Source organism: Myotis davidii, unplaced genomic scaffold (genome assembly GCF_000327345.1).
Source record: "Myotis davidii unplaced genomic scaffold, ASM32734v1 scaffold38, whole genome shotgun sequence".
Taxonomy (NCBI): domain Eukaryota; kingdom Metazoa; phylum Chordata; class Mammalia; order Chiroptera; family Vespertilionidae; genus Myotis; species Myotis davidii.
In genome coordinates this window covers 2,801,383-2,817,640 of record NW_006291383.1, presented here as the reverse complement: position 1 = coordinate 2,817,640, position 16,258 = coordinate 2,801,383, and the positions used below count along the sequence as shown (strand labels likewise).

The following is a 16,258-nucleotide window of genomic DNA, read 5'->3' as shown; positions in this document are numbered from 1 at the left end:
ATATATATATGTTTGCAAGGAATGGAAAATGCAATTACAAAAGTATACATATTTAGAACCGTTTTATTTTTGAAGTAACAAAAAATTTCAAAGATCTCTTTCCCCACTGACCACATCTCCATGGATTAGGTCAGTAACAAAAATAAGGAAACTGGGATAAAGTGAAAAATGGCTTGTTTCACCAAAAGATTACTCAGCACTACTGTTCAGTAGGTCCGTATTTACCCTTAACTAGTTACTACGATGCCTAACAAAGGTTGTCTACAGCTATAATAGTGATCTGCCAACATATTTAAGTATTCTATGCTCGCTGCATCTCAATTTTGAAGTAATATTTGTGAGATCATGGATAAATAAGGAAAAGGGGAACTCCACAATGAAGAAATAAAACAACCACATGCAATATAAAGTATGAATTTGATCCTGTCAGGAGACCAATGTTTAAGGCTTCCAAAAATATGGTTATTAGGCTCATTTCCAATTGCTCAGAAAGTTCTGAAGGAGACAGAGTCACCAATAAACGTTCCTCCATGATTTGGTATTGCCTAATTAAGTACAATCAGTTACACATAAAGAGTTTATGCTTGCATCCAAAGCATTCAGATTTGGTTACTGAACTGTTAAGAGTACAGCTTGATCTGAATAGCCACGGTGAGGAAAAGGCAAGAGCAATTAGTAACATAGTAATTTCAGACTAAGGCAGCCACTTTAATGTGATAATACAATGCCAGAAAATCATACTTTGTGACCAGAACACTGTAAAATTAGCTTTTTGTGTGTCTCTTTCTCTTTCATCCTTCTCTTCTTTTGTCTCCACTTTCGCCACCAAATGTTATCAGATATTACACTGTCTATTTCATTCAGCTTTTATATGGCCCATGAGGGGGTAGCATTTAATTAATCACTTCCACTTTTTGCCAAAACTCGCTACGTGATTCTCAAGTTTGCATAACACTTTTGCCAAACTGGTGAGATGCAATAAACAGAACAACAGTCTAGATATAATAAAAGTAAATATAATAATAATAATTCACAGTAACTGAATTTAAGTGCCTTCGTTTAAACACAGAGCAACCACTCAGATGAGAAATTCCAACGAAGCACTAAAATTTGCCCAAGGTCAAACCAACACCCAACTGAAAACAACCCTTGCTCAGCCCACCATCCTCCACTTCCCCCATACTAGGGCTTTAGTGGGGTTTCCAATCTATAGGAGAGTTGTAAATGTTTTATTTTAAACATAAACAAAATAGCCAGCTATATTTTATACCAGCCGTGGGCAAACTACGGCCCGCTCGGCTGTTCTATCCGGCCCACGGAGGGTTCTCTTGCTCTCCCCTCCGCTCCTTCACCAGCAGCAGTGTTAACATGGCAACGTCGGGAAACACGGCCGCAGCTCCTTCTTCTGAGTCCAGTTTAAGAACACACTGTGGCCCTCGAGTCAAAAAGTTTGCCCACCCCTGTTTTATACCAATTTAAAGTGAAGCTTCTTTACAGTTTTTCCTATTAATAAACATGTGTCAAGGAACTGAGGATTAATTAATAAAAAATCATTGAGAAGCCGAAACCGGTTTGGCTCAGTGGATAGAGCGTCACTTGCGGACTGAAAGGTCCCAGGTTCGATTCCGGTCAAGGGCATGTACCTGGGTTGCGGGCACATCCCCAGTAGGAGATGTGTAGGAGGCAGCTGATCGATGTTTCTCTCTCACCTATGTTTCTAACTCTATCTCTCTCCGTCTCTCTCCCTTCCTCTCTGTAAAAAATCAATAAAATATATTTTAAAAAAAAATCATTGAGAAGATGAAAAACGTTTGGGCTCTATCTATTAAGTGTTTAGGAATAAATTTAACTTAACCCCAATCTATGCTCCCTACCATTTTGCAACTGTTGGTCAATAGGCCTGATATTCTGCAAAAGGAAATAAAATGGCATCCACTAAATCAGGGGTCCTCAAACTACGGCCCGCGGGCCACATGCGGCCCGCCGAAAACATTTATCAGGCCCGCCGGGTGTTTTTGCTGCCGCTGCCTGTCCTGCTTAGCAGCCGACTCGTCCCGGGCCCGCAGTGCGCATATGTGGAATGTCTGAGGGACAGTGAACTGGCCCCCTGTTTAAAAAGTTTGAGGACCTCTGCACTAAATACTTCTTTCTACTAAAAAATTATACACAGTTATTTAGGAAAGACTCAGAAATCTTTGCAAGTGAAGGGAATAAAAACTAATCACATACAGAGGCAACATCCTTTGCCAAGTGTCTCTGGAGAAGAATGGACTGAAATGGAAGAAGACTGTCTCCAGCACCTTCCTGAGAACATGGAAGGTGTGTAATAGTATCTCCTTGATGAAAAGCATCCCACCTGATGGTTACTCCATTATTCAGAAGACCTACAATGCAGGCAGGAAAAGCTCAACTTGTCACCACTCGAGCACCACACCAAGGTGTTTTTAGCCAAGTGAACAATGAAACCTGAGAACATTTAAGTTGGAGCAAAAAATCGCTGGAGGAAAATATTTCACAAAGGGACACATCTGAATTCAACATAGTTGTCCCAAAAGAGGTACTTATGTTATAGGATTACTGTTTTGGCTAAAAAAGAAATCTTTCCATTTGGTCTTGATGTTTAGAGAACTGAATATTCTATACTATCTCCACCTGTTCTTGCCTTCTGTTCCAATCTCATTAGAAAGTAAGGTGTTTTAAAACTGCTATCACCCAAGGCACAACGAATATAGATTTTTGAAATTAATTACAGACCAAAGAGACAGAGTACCAATGTGTAACTTTGCAGTTCCATAAGATTATAGTCACAGAGAAGAGCAGTTATTCAATGTCTATCACTTTATCACACTGCTCACAGTGATTATGGGGGGTAGGTGTGGCAGATACCACTATCTTCATCTTAGGAATGTGAAAGTTGGGGCTCATGAGAAATTTATCCAAAGTCCCAGTCACCTTGAGGTGAAAAAGCCAAGTCTAAGACCACAGTGACCCCCAGCTAGTCCTTTATTTCATGATGCCTCGCAAGACTTGCAGTGCTAACAACTGGGTTCCCTGGCTTCTTTGGTCCTCATGCACATTATGATGTGAGCAAAGAAAACAGGCTTATTTGTATTGAAGGTCAATAGAGCACTGAAGAAAGATAGATTCTTTCATAGACTTTAGGTTCACAGGCCCAGTCCCTGCACTGATGTGTCTCCTGGAGCTGATGGCCAATGGGAGGTTTGAGAAACATAGTGTTTAATCCCCTGACCAAGGATCCAGTCAAGAATTGTGTTCACTGCTTAATGCTATCTATCACAGGCATATTTTAAGTTACAAGCTTATGCAAAATTCAAAGAAACCATTGTTCCAATGAAAAACATAGAGAAAAAACTTTATTATTAAATAAAAATAGCACATTTTACTTCCCATCCAGCTTACCTTTAATGATAGATGCCCCCCACCCCCACCCCTGCCTATGTTCTCAGTGGCCTGAGTCATGCATGACTGTGTGCAGCAGAGGTGGGGAACTTCTGGCCAAAAGTTGGATTCAGCTCTCACCATAATTTCATGCAGTCTTGGCATGTTGACTAAAATTAAATGTCGTTTTCTGGCCACACCAATCCTCCACATTAAAGAACAACAAACATAATTGTGTACATATTAAAACAAAATTGAGGGCTTTTTTGCCCCAGTCAGTGGGCATTCTTGTCTAGTGCTTCAGGATAATATGGCAGGTTGTTGGAAATAAGTTCCCGGGAGACTATTTGGCAAAGGGAACAATGGCTATCTGTCCGATGGCGGCTGGAGGAGACTGTGGGGGTGGGCACTGACCTAAGGCTATGCCAAAGGCTACCAAGGGGACTGGCGGCTGGAGCTATGGGCCTGCTGCCCACATGACCTGGATAACATAGCAGGAATTCAAACCGGAGACCTAAAAGTGAAGGTTCTAGGGTGATTCGGATGTTAAGAGGTTGACTCTGGCTAGGTGCTGCCTACCTCAAGGGATGAGGACAATGAAGGCAAAGGCCTTGACAATGAAATGAGAACAGCACGCCTCAGACTCCTGCTCATGCGTGACTCTCATGCCTATACTTTCTCTTTGCTCCTCATTTCAATACCTTTTTGTCTACTCCATTCATTTTTTATGACTTTCTCTCTAATTTGCTGGCCAGAATGTAGAGTTGAGATCCATTTTTATATTTTGCTTATTACATGAAAGCTTGAGCCCTGTTCTTAATTTTTAAAACTGTTACATTGAAAATTATATACTTTCTCTTAACAGAAACTAAATAAACCCTTAAGTTGCTAAGCCCTATACACATGCTCATTCCTGTCTCTTTCCATTGGTTGTGCCAGAGGCTATTGTGTAGGTTCCCACACCCCCATCCAAACTCTGCAGCTGCGGATGGCCCTGGCTGGACCCACCTTTCCCTCCTTTGTTCGGTGTCAAGCTTGGGCACTGAAGCTGTGATGGTCATCCGGAGACAATGAGGAAAAGGACAAAAGAACCGCAGAGACACCAAGCCTGCCCTCACTGGGCTGCAAACCAATTCCAAAAGAGGCTGGCCCCCAGACTCCTAGTACAAGAACAAGTATTCTGAAGCTACCGCTCGTCGCACTTTCCATTACTTCCAAGCAAAAGCATTCCTCCCTGATAGGAACTGCTTTTTACTTTTACTGGAATCTAAAATGGTTTATTTTCTCTTAGGGTCACTACGTTTCTATGTGAGAACTCTTCCTCTGGTATTTAGAAGATCTATACTTATCTGTTAACTGCAGTTTCAAGTAACATTTTTCTGGCATCAGTTCTTCTAAATTTTATAAAACCTGGTTTAGTCCATCTATTTCGACTATAAAAATGTCTATCACAACATTAAATGTGCTATACCCTAGAGTAGGGAGCTGAATGGAAAGGAAATGAGACCAGTGAAAGAAGAATAGAAACCGTTATTAATTTGACAAGAGGAAATAAGTTTATCTTATCTGAATACTGGAGACACAACTTTTTCAGTACACTTTTAATAAATATTGATTTTACTTATTTCCTCTTATAAGTAAGATAATCTGTTGTGTTTTTATTGAAAACTGAAATCTATCACACTGTAATATGGTCTGTTTCCTGACAATAGGAAAAATTCTGTCCAGTCAAGGATACAATACCATAGAATAAATTTCTATAGCTGGCTCTGATTTAGGGTTTAATCCTGATACTGTAACATGTAAGCCCGACTTAAATTTATGGGCTTTTCACTAAGGGTTTAAACTATATATATATATATAATCTTATTCCTACTTTATTCATGAATGACACCATTCAACAGCCATTTACGGAGTTCCTACAGCTCTGTGCCAAAGGCTGGTCCATGCCATAACACTTTTCTCCTGGTGATGTGACTTAACAGGTTGTTATCATATCCTCAATCAATTAAATCCCTTAACTACAGAGTTGGAATGAGTTAAGGTAGAAAAGAAATATCCATTTAAAGCATGCTTTAAAAATTACATTTGGAAAATATATCACTAGCGAAATTACTTGAAGGTAAAACAGAGACAAATGGATTAGAAAGAATGATCAACACCTCTAAAGATAAAACACAGTATAACGATAAAACTGCACACCTAAAAGATCAATCAACGAGTCTGTTCCACACTTAAAGACCTGAAAAGTGGCTGACTGGGGACCCATAGGCATTTGTAGCAAAACAGAGAAGAGAAAAGTTTTTCTGAGTCCCAGACTTAGCTCAAAGTTAGCATTAATAAAGTCATCCACGTTAACAGGATGACACTTAAAATGGTCTTATTTTTACTATTTTGGAAAGGCATTTTAAATTTAACATATTAAAATAAGAAAACTCCCATACAAACAAAAAACTAACAAAAAATAAGGCCACTTTAAACATTTCTTCGCTCAGAAATTGCTTGCTACATTATCAGTCCAACAGATAACAGATAATATCAAGATAACCTCAAGCTAAAAAGCGTCCTTAAAAAAAGACAGTGAAAATGCATAGACAGGCCTTTACCAATGGACTTGCAAGATATCACTCCCTAACTTCAGAATACTTTCAGTGTGAACTGGAATTTCTAAAGCTGACATCCATATTCACAATTCCATTTCATGAAGTTACTAAAATATTATTTGACCTCTGGCACTTTCGAAGATCCAGTAATTGCCATTATTGCACAGGTTTTTTATTTTCAATATTTATATTCCTGCATGGAAAAAGCAATCTGACCAAGAGGTCAAGTTAAACCTTATCAATGCTTTTGAAAGAAAACTATGGTCATTCTTTTCCTTTGTAGGTTAAAGTTTTCAAAACAGCTTTCCTATAAGAGCCTCATCATTGGGTAGTGCCGGTTTTACAAGGAAAAGAAACACTCCCTGTATTAGCATCTACTCACATTTGCCGTTTTACAAGAAGACTGTGCCACTAGCCTCTGCCACTGGGATTTGAAAAAACTCACAACACTTCACCTTTATGCTGGGCTAAACTCAGGGTAGCCATAAACACTTTGAAGTAATACAAACCTAAATATTCCTGCTAGGCAAATGGAGCAGTGGAACCGAATTATAATGAGCTAGCAGCTGTCACAATATGACCACAGTAACCAAATCAAAATATCAACCGCTAACCCAGATGAGATGCAAAGGTCATCCTATAAGCCAGCAGCTTTCTTCAGTTGTGCCTGAAACCTAGATCTGTGCCTGCAGTAAAATGTTCCACTGAGCTAGTTTAGAAACCAGTGACTCTGTAGTGGGAAATTACTTAGTGCACGGATAGAGAGAGTACCATTAGTGGGATGAGAACCAAATACCACAATAAGGAAACCGAACCATTCACAAGGGGACATGTAAAAACACAGCAGCTGATGTTGAACTAAGCTGCACCCAACCGTACAAAAGTATCACTTTTCACATCCTGCAGTTACCAAATGCATGTCTATAATCTTATTGGCAACTTGTTCACTCAAACAATCTGGTTTTCAATTAAGGCTCTGGAACAATAGAAGGAAAATGCATCCTAAGATCCTTCCTTAGATCAAAAAGTTTTAGCTGGAAAATATATTGTATACTACTGTAAAAATATTTGGACAAATAATTACCTACAAAAGTTTAATGTTGGCAAAAATAAAACAAACAGTCAAGTTGTAAAAATACGTACTCTCTGCATATAGTTCTTGCCAGGAATTTCAAACTATTCCATAGCACACAGTTCTCTTAAAACAAGACTCAGACCCACTGCCTCTCAGTCCAAGGAACTTATTCTGAAAGCCACCCACTGACCACCTATATAGGTTTCATCTAACTACTTAAAACCGCAGCAAACAAGTTTCCAACAGGTCAAGTGTACAGTATTATCCTATATAATAAAAGCCTAATATGCTAAGTGTCCAGTCATCCGGTCGTCCGTTCAACCAATCAAAGCGTAACATGCTAATGATATGCTAAGGCTGCTCAACCGCTCGCTATGACTTGCACTGACCACCAGGAGGCAGGCAGTTGACCAGTGAATCAATCGCTATGATATGCACTGACCACCAGGGGGCAGACACTCTGAAGGGTAGGTTAGCTTGCTACTAGCATCCAGCAGATCCAGACTGAGTGAGACGGGTGAGACATGCCCTGGAGCCCTCCCTGCCTGGCCAACCTCCCCCGTCCCTCCCCAGCCCTGATCGTGCACCAGTGGGGCCCCTCGACCTGGCCTGCACCCTCTCACAATCTGGGACCCCCTCAGGAGATGTCAAAGATCCAGTTTCGGCCCAATCCCGCAGGCCAGGCCAAGGGACCCCACTGGTGCATGAATTTGTGCACTGGGCCTCTAGCCATTAATAAGCACAAGTAGTCATAAGGAAGAAGAGATTTGCTTTCTCTTCAGTACAAAAAAGGACACAGAAATTGAAACATACTAAAAATGCAAACTGACCAAATGAAAGCAATGAGCCGGGGACTCAGGAAATGCCAGGTATAAGAGTCCATCAATTGGTCAATGCAGGCAGTCAACTCTGTGATTGATGTTTAAACCTCTCAACTCCTCCACACTCACCCACACCAAAGGAAAAACAAAAAGCCATGCACACTTATTTTTTCAAAGAGCAAATTTAGGGGCTTGCTGTTTTATCTGCTTTAATTATGTTCTTTAAAGGATGTACACAATATCAACTTCCAAAACTCTGTATGGCAACTCAAATTACAGAGTGCAAACTTGGTTATAAACCAAGAAATGTCATTAATTCTTCTAGCATAATAAGTGCTCTTGTGTTCATTTGTTTATTTTTACTTCAGGGATTCATAAACTATTAAATAGGGCACTATATTCAGACATGAAAGCTTATTTCTAAAAGAGTAAATTAATGGAGTCACTCTATTAATCTTATAAATTATGACCCATTTTTCATAAATGAGATACACAAGTAAATCGAATTTTATTATTTTGCTGCCAAACATAAGTATTATATTACAAAAACTGTAACATTTATTCAAAACCGTTTGTGTAAAATATCAAAGTTCTGAATTGTAATAAAATGTTTTATTAGCATAAAAGAGTTTATGAGCAAATGTTACCAATTCCTGCATCATTTCTCCAAAACAGTGGACTGCCATAAATAACAATATATGTAATATTCATTCACCCCCAAAAGAAGAAAGTGGTTCATTACTTTTTTCTTTACTTGTAATAAACTAAATTTCACTAAGTGAACAGTTTACCAAAAAAAAAAAAAAAATCAGGTCATTTGCTTAATAACTTTTTTTTTTTGCCTAATTCAGTTATAGGCTTGATTGATTTGACAATAGAGAATCTGGTCCAATAAAGTGGCTGATTTATTTCTCATGCTATAGCTTTTACTCTAATGTGACATCATAGTAGAATTAAGTCTCTGACATGTAAAGAAATCTTTGTAATTAATGAAAACTAAACATTCTAAGAATGGATATAGGAATATTGTCAAACACTTATATTAAAATCTAATACCTTCTTTTGATAGAATGAAAACTTCCACAAAGATCATAACACAGAGTGTGGACTTGCACACAAAGAATAGTTTAGAATACACCATATATTCTAAATTGTTCTTCTCTACGCTAATAGACCTTATTTTGTGTCTTTGTCTCCCTTTGTAAACTGATTGTCTTTAATTTCTTGAAAATGACCTACCTTCTCTTTGTTAAGATGCAACTTAACACCAAGCATCGCTCATCTCAAAAGTGGTTTCATTTTAAATAAACAGCAGCTTGAGCAAAATCAATGAGAATCTTTGTTCCCGAATCTGGCCCTGAGATGCTCAAGCCAGTCAAGAAGGCGTTTGGGATGTGAGAAATTATAAGGGTGGGAAGAGTTTTTAATGTAGCATCGTAGTCAGTTCTCTAAAACTATTTCTTAAAAATTCTTTTCCAAACTAAAAATGCAAGGCACTTCATAGTTATTTAAATGTCTTTTTCTCTCTTTTTCCTTTTTTGCACACTGCACCATGCCCTCTCACTCTGAGGGTGACTTCCCTGACCCCAGTCTGACACTGCACCGTTAATGTCAGATAAACCATTTAGCCCAAGCACAATTCTTTTCTGTGCAAAAATCTGCTTGAGGTGGAAAATGTAGCAGTTTGTAAACAATAAAGAGCCATGTTTCAGACCAGACAGCTTATCTAACAGAGAAGGCCTTTCATTGGGAACAGTGGGTGGGAGCCTCCGGACATAGTAGCATTTCCTATCACAATGCAGGAGACTGTCTTGGCCTCCATATTTAAGAGTTTAATGGGACGGAGGGCAGAAGGGATAAAAGAGCACAGCTGACAGGACTTTCAGCTTAAACAACAGCTAAGTGAAAAGAACTCTCCCTTCTCGCTCTAGACAATCATCCCGCTTATATTTTAAATATTATTTGGGTTGAAAAATGAATTTGGTTGTTAAAACAGTTGCCCACAGGACAAAGGAACAACAATTATTTACTATCTTTGTATCACCAGACATATTCTATAATATTAATTTATCAAATTGTTCTTTAGGAAATCTTTTTTAATGTATAGTACATGAATTTCTAAATAGAAATCGTAATTTATTTATTCTATTTTACTTACTTTACCTTGGACAGTTTTAGAACCTACTAAGGAAGTTCTTTAATATACTCTTCAAGTGCTACTTCTCCAGATTTTTATTTTCAAATTATTTTTTTTCTATTTTATGAAGTTGGGTGAGGATGAAAAGAGAAGCAATGGCATTAGAATTTAAAATTATTACTACTGTCATTGAAGTGTCTAAAGTTGTTTTTTCACTTTTAAGTTGATAACTAGCTAGCCATCTGCATCTGTGCATCCTGAAAACAGAAAATGTGTTGTACCTTCCTATCAACAATGGATGAAAAACTGGGATTCCTGTTTTAGCTAAAAAGTTGAAACATATACATATATATTTAACATTTTAAAGTAAAAACAGCACAAACAGAATAACAACCTATGATCAAAGAGAATGCTGTGACTCTCAAAGTTGGGATGACACGTAAGGGCACAACATATGATATTACCCATTAAAAATAAATTGCTAGTATTTCCCTGCTTTGTCTATTTTATGATAAATATCTGAAATTCCTCAGATGAATTTAATGTGATTTGAGGGGGTGGGGTAAAGACAGATTCAAGGACTATCTACCCCCGCTTCAATAACAAGAAACTATACAAGGCTTAAAAATAGAGACATTCTTTAAAAGCATTTGCAATTATGGTTTCAGAATGATGTAAGTATGGCTGTATGTTTTCCTTGCACCAAGAAATTCAACTTCATTTATTGAGGATTCTCAAAAAAAATTTGGCCAAGTTGAGAGATTTACTAACATTGTTAAAAACTCACATTTTACTAGAGCAAATATTATTTTTTCAATCATAAATAAAATAACCAGCTATTGAGACCTTTTAAGCCATTATGAATTATCTTTTCATTGCTTAAGTTACTGCTGTTAAACAAACATCCCACAGGGTAGTAAAAGCGGAACACTATACTAACCAGTAGAAAGGGCATGCAAGAAGCTCGCAGACTGTCTCAAACAACACATAGTTTGTTCTCGGTGAAGTGGGATGATGCCTGCCTAGACCACTAGCACTGTAGTTCACCCCCTGATAAACACACAATGAGATTTTACAATTCAACTTGAAGGCACTACTCTGACTTAAACATAATAAACCTATATGAATTATTAAAGGGGTTTCCATAACCTTATTAATAAAAATTCACAGTTAATACTGACGATATCTCATTGCCAATGAGCAGGCACAAATACATTTTTATTTTAAGTATTCACCATTTTTTATCTCATTAACCTTTACTTAGACAAGTACTATTGCATCATTGAAATTGTGATAAATGCTTAGTATCTAAGGAAGACAAAATGTTCCATGTAGATTCCATGAAATTCTGTAATTCCACATAGTAGGGAAACTTAGTTCTTTATGTGTTATTACCAAGCACAGACTATCAATATTTCCCTCCAATTTAAAATTACTACAGAGAACTGACTAAAAATCCAATTTCCTAAAAACAGAACATCTGTCTGGGTTTTTGTTCTCCCTTCCATGGTAAAACATTCATTCAAAAAAGCCACGTTAATTTAAAATTCATCTTACTTTGTATTCTGGAATTGACAAAAGGTGGAGAGAGATTGTCATGTGACCCAAGGTCCCTGCTGGTCATGTGGTCATAGGGAGTCCCATCTCCATAGTTCTGTAAATAAAATAACAGCATTTACATACATTATCTAATTCAATTTTACATGAACAAAAATCAGCACATAAATTGCCCACTAGTGAGTCCTCTCTGACCCAAAGAAATTAAAAGTCCATCATTCTGACCCAGGAACCTCATTATAAGGAACCTGAATTTTCACAGGTACAGTAGTTAAGAGAGGGCTCTAGAGTCTGCAGAGTACAAATTTTCTTCATAATTGTTGTGAAATCTAGGAAACAATAATAATTGAACCAACTTGCATGAAATTGTTGAAGTGGTTAAATGAAATAATGCCTGCAAAACACCTGACATAAAATATATTGTAAATATTACGTTATTTATTTTGATAGGCCCACATTGTTTTTCTGAAAAAAGCAAGGTTGTACTATAAGAGAAAATACCCACAGCCTGTAATCAATAGCTTTTGAAAGACTCAGGTAGAGGCTTTGAAAAAGCAACACATGGTTTTTTATGATATTAAAATTGCAATGTTTGGTTATAGGTTGTTATTGTGGTTGTAAGAGAAGTGGGTCATTCCAAAAGTAATTACACATAGAATATTAAAATTATTATAATACTAGAGGCCCAGCACATGAAATTCATGCACTAGGGGGTGGGGAGTGGGGGGGGGTGTCCCTCAGCCTAGCCTGCACCCTCTCCAATCTGCGACCCCTCAGGGGATGTCCGACTACCGGCAGTCAGCCATCCCTCTCTCACAATCCGGAACTGCTGGCTCCCAACCACTCACCTGCCTGCCTGTCTGATTGCCCCTAACAGCTTCTTCCTGCCAGCCTGATCACCCCCTAACCACTCCCCTGCCAGCTTAATTGACACCTAACTGCTCCCCTGCAAGCCCGATTACCCCTAACTTGCCCTCCCCTGCCAGCCTGGTTGCCCCTAATTGCCTTCCCCTACAGGCCTGGTCCCGCCCAACTGTCCTCTCCTGAAGGCCTGGTTGACCCCAACCACCCTTCCCTGCAGGCCTGGTCACCCCCAACCACCCTCCCCTGCAGGCCTGATCACCCCCAACCACCCTCCCCTGCTGGCCTGGTCACCCCTAACTGCCCTCCCCTGCTGGCCTGATTGCCCACAACTGCCCTCTCCTGCTGGCTATATTATGACTGTGGGCGCTGCCATCTTTGAGGACGGGGCAGTCAATTAGCATATTCCCTCCTTATTGGCTGTGGGTGCCACCATCTTTGTGACAGCATGAGGGTTAGTTAGCATATTCCCTCTTTATTAGATAGATGACTATGAATGAATATCACAAATTTGCATAAATGAGTACTTCTGGGTTTGGACAAAATGTACCACAAAAAAATGGTTTTAAAGCAGACATTAACTTCATCATTATTAAGGTCAAGTCACTGTTTTAATGGGAATTTAAAATTAAAATAATTTTTTAAACTGCCTAGTCACTTACTTTTCGTGGAGGAATTGATAACATATACGAAAGCAAAGCATGTACTTGTATATTATATGGTTCAAATTTCAATCTACAAAGGTGCATTAAGTAGCCCAAAAGGGAAAAAAAAAATGTCATTTTCAGGCTGCACTGCCCATAACGACTAAGTCAAATTTACTTGGAGGTGTCAGTTGGCAAGTTAGCCAAAGGGCAGAATATGCTCACATAAAAATGACAGATACTGTATGAAAAATGAAAATGAACGTCAGCTCACTAGAGCATAACTGGAACCTTAAAGTTCCAAACAAACCTGTACTTAAATTGAATGATGCTGTAATCTGACGCTGTCACTACGTCAGTGCATAGAAAGATGCCACATACCCAGTATGGGTTTTACACTCACTCATTCTTTACCAAGCATAATACTGGTTATTATGAAGAATCCCTACCCTAAAAAGTATCCTAAAAGCTTAACATACATTATCTAATTTAAACCTCTGCATAGTACTGCAAGGTAGCTGATAGTATCACCATTTTAAGATGAGATAGACTTAGGCTGCACGGATACAAGTCAGCCACAATAATCTTTCTCATTCAAACTCCCTGGATTTAGAAAATATAAATAGCAAAATATTGATTCAAATTATTCACCAACGTATTCCCTGAAAAGAATGGCAGAACAGTTAATGAACACTAAATAAAATTCAGGATGATCCTAACCGGATCTTGTTCTCAGAAATATAATTAAAAGTACTGCGTGTATTAAACTGAGAAATAGTAAGAAATTAAGAAGTCTGAATGAACTAAACAATGGAGGGAAGCACTGTCATCTCCTACACTCGCTGTCAAGGAGAATGGATTTATTTCTGCAAGTGCAGACTGTAACATGAGGAGGAGGAAAGATTTCCTCAACCCAACCATATAATGCATTAGAATGTCAAACTCAACAGCTGGTACAAGGGCTGAATAAAGTTACTGGTAAGCTTAGAGACCCTGCTATACCCTGAAGACTAGAGTGAGAACCACAAGGCCAAAGGATGGGTAGGAATGAGTAACTACGGCTTGCTGAATTGTCCTCATTTTGACAGCTTGATTACCTACCTTCCGTGCCTCTTATGCCAAAACAGAAACCACCCCCCCTCCCCCAAATTTATGTGAATACTTAGAGCAAAATGCTCCCTGCGGAATGCTTCGTCTATATAGCTGGTTGGGGGAGGTACAGATGGTTGCTCAGCTATGGGCTCTAAGTCTTTTTTTAATTTGGGGCATTACATGCATACTATAAAAGCGGACATGGATTCTACAGAGCCTAGAAACGATTCAGGTGAGGTCAGATTATATAAGTTGGAAGGAACATAAAAGACCCTCTGGTTCTACTTCTTCATTTTATCACTTAGGAAAATGAAGATCAAAGAGGTGAAATGACATGCCCAAAGCCATACACATACAAAAACATGCATGGCCTAACCATTCCTTTCCCTCCCATTCCGTGGCCATTCTGTTACACCAAAACTCACAAACAATTAATAATGGAGGAAATCCATGAAAAAGAATAGCAAAAATCTGAGACCAAACAAATGAATGAATCTCATTAGTGACCAAAGGCACTACTGGTGGAATAATAACATGTTCACAAAGTGAAATCAACACAGATTTATTATGTAGAGTATATTGATAGGCTAGTCCTTCACACTACATCTTCAGAATTATTCAGTAGTCTATTTACACCAATATATTACAGAGATACAGTACTAGGATTTTTTTCCAAAGTTGTGCCAGCTACAAAAAATAACTTTCTATAATACTAGATCAATAACTGGCAAAGTAAGGGCAAATATTTAATGAAGGATTTTTCTTCTGGTTAGCAGAAGTAGAACAGGTGTCAAATTCAATAACAGCATCCAATAAGAGAATGAAAAAAAAATCCAAACACAAGCTGATCCTCATTAAACTTAGTGCGAATATATATCTGTGCAGTTGTGTGTGTGCTTGAGAGAAACTCACCTTCGCTCTGTCAATTTACATATGCGGGGTATCTGAATGTGGGAGAAGAGATTAGATATACTTACCCTGGACGGGCTTGGATGTCCTCCATTCCCCCAGGACCCTGAGCTACTTCTGTCTTCTACATCTAGGGACAAGAGAAAAGTTCTTTAGGCTTTCTTGCAATAATTCTTTTCTTTTTGTGTATGCACTTTTAAATTAATGTTTCAAATTAATCTCCTGTTGCCTTTAATTAAGAATCAGGCACAGGGCTACCACAATGATAGTGGCTTCTGACCCATCTACTTAAATTAACTCATTTAAATTCACAGCAAAAAAAATGAACTGGACCCTCAGGAACCAGAGATATGAGCATAAAAAGTACTTCCATCTTTCACAGTGTTTCATAGCCTTGACTTTTATAGACATGAAACTGCGCTGCATGTTTTATTTAAATCTTTAGGACAAAATAAGTGTAAATACACCAACACAACCTTAATACAAAAAACACAAAAATACAAAGCTAAATTCAGGTAAATATTCATACTAACACTGGCAGCATCCATGCCATAATGCTCCTGAATACTCTGGTCTCTAGCCCCGCTTGTCACACCAAGCAACAGACATGCAGCAACATACACAGGACAAAAAAGAAGTTGGTCATCTATTTCTACCAGTGCACTATATGGACATCAGGATTTTGTTTTTTAAGTTGAGACAACACTGTCTCAGTCTTTCTTTTTTTAATAGAGTTGGCCAGTTGGCCTACAATCCTTAATCTGGGCATTGAGATGTGGAAATTAAAGTTGTCCAAGTTTTACTTTGATAAATGACAGTAGAGCGACCTACTTGAACTACGGGAAAAGCTGGCATTCTTCTAAAATCTGCAGCAGCAACGTTCTAATGCTGACCAGTTGCTGAATGCTCAAGTGACAAGTACTCGGGATGGAGAATATAAAAACTAAGTTATCATATTAATTGCTTAAAACATAAAAGTGGTTTAAAATTTTAGAGATCAGTCACTCTATATTTAGAAGCAGCTTTGAGATTTTTGATGAAAGGCCCCTTAGAAGCATAAAAAGTTTCGCTGTTCTATTATTTTGATCACGGTTGATAACAGATGGCCATCACAAACTTCCTCTGACAGCATTGGAGGAGGAGGTGTGAATTGGTTCAGC

General features: G+C 38.4%; 1 protein-coding gene across 10 annotated transcripts in view; it reads right to left on the bottom strand.

Moving 5' to 3' along the window:
• The window catches only part of TCF4 (transcription factor 4), a 335,849-nt gene that overhangs the window by 200,192 nt on the left and 119,399 nt on the right, over positions 1 to 16,258 (bottom strand). For all 10 annotated transcript variants that reach the window (XM_015564424.1, XM_006764466.2, XM_006764465.2 and 7 more), the window contains 2 exons: positions 15,167 to 15,228; positions 11,593 to 11,689 (listed from right to left, as the gene is read on the bottom strand). In XM_015564424.1, coding sequence (XP_015419910.1) covers positions 11,593 to 11,689; positions 15,167 to 15,228 — 159 coding nt within the window. The remainder of the gene's footprint in view (positions 1 to 11,592; positions 11,690 to 15,166; positions 15,229 to 16,258) is intronic.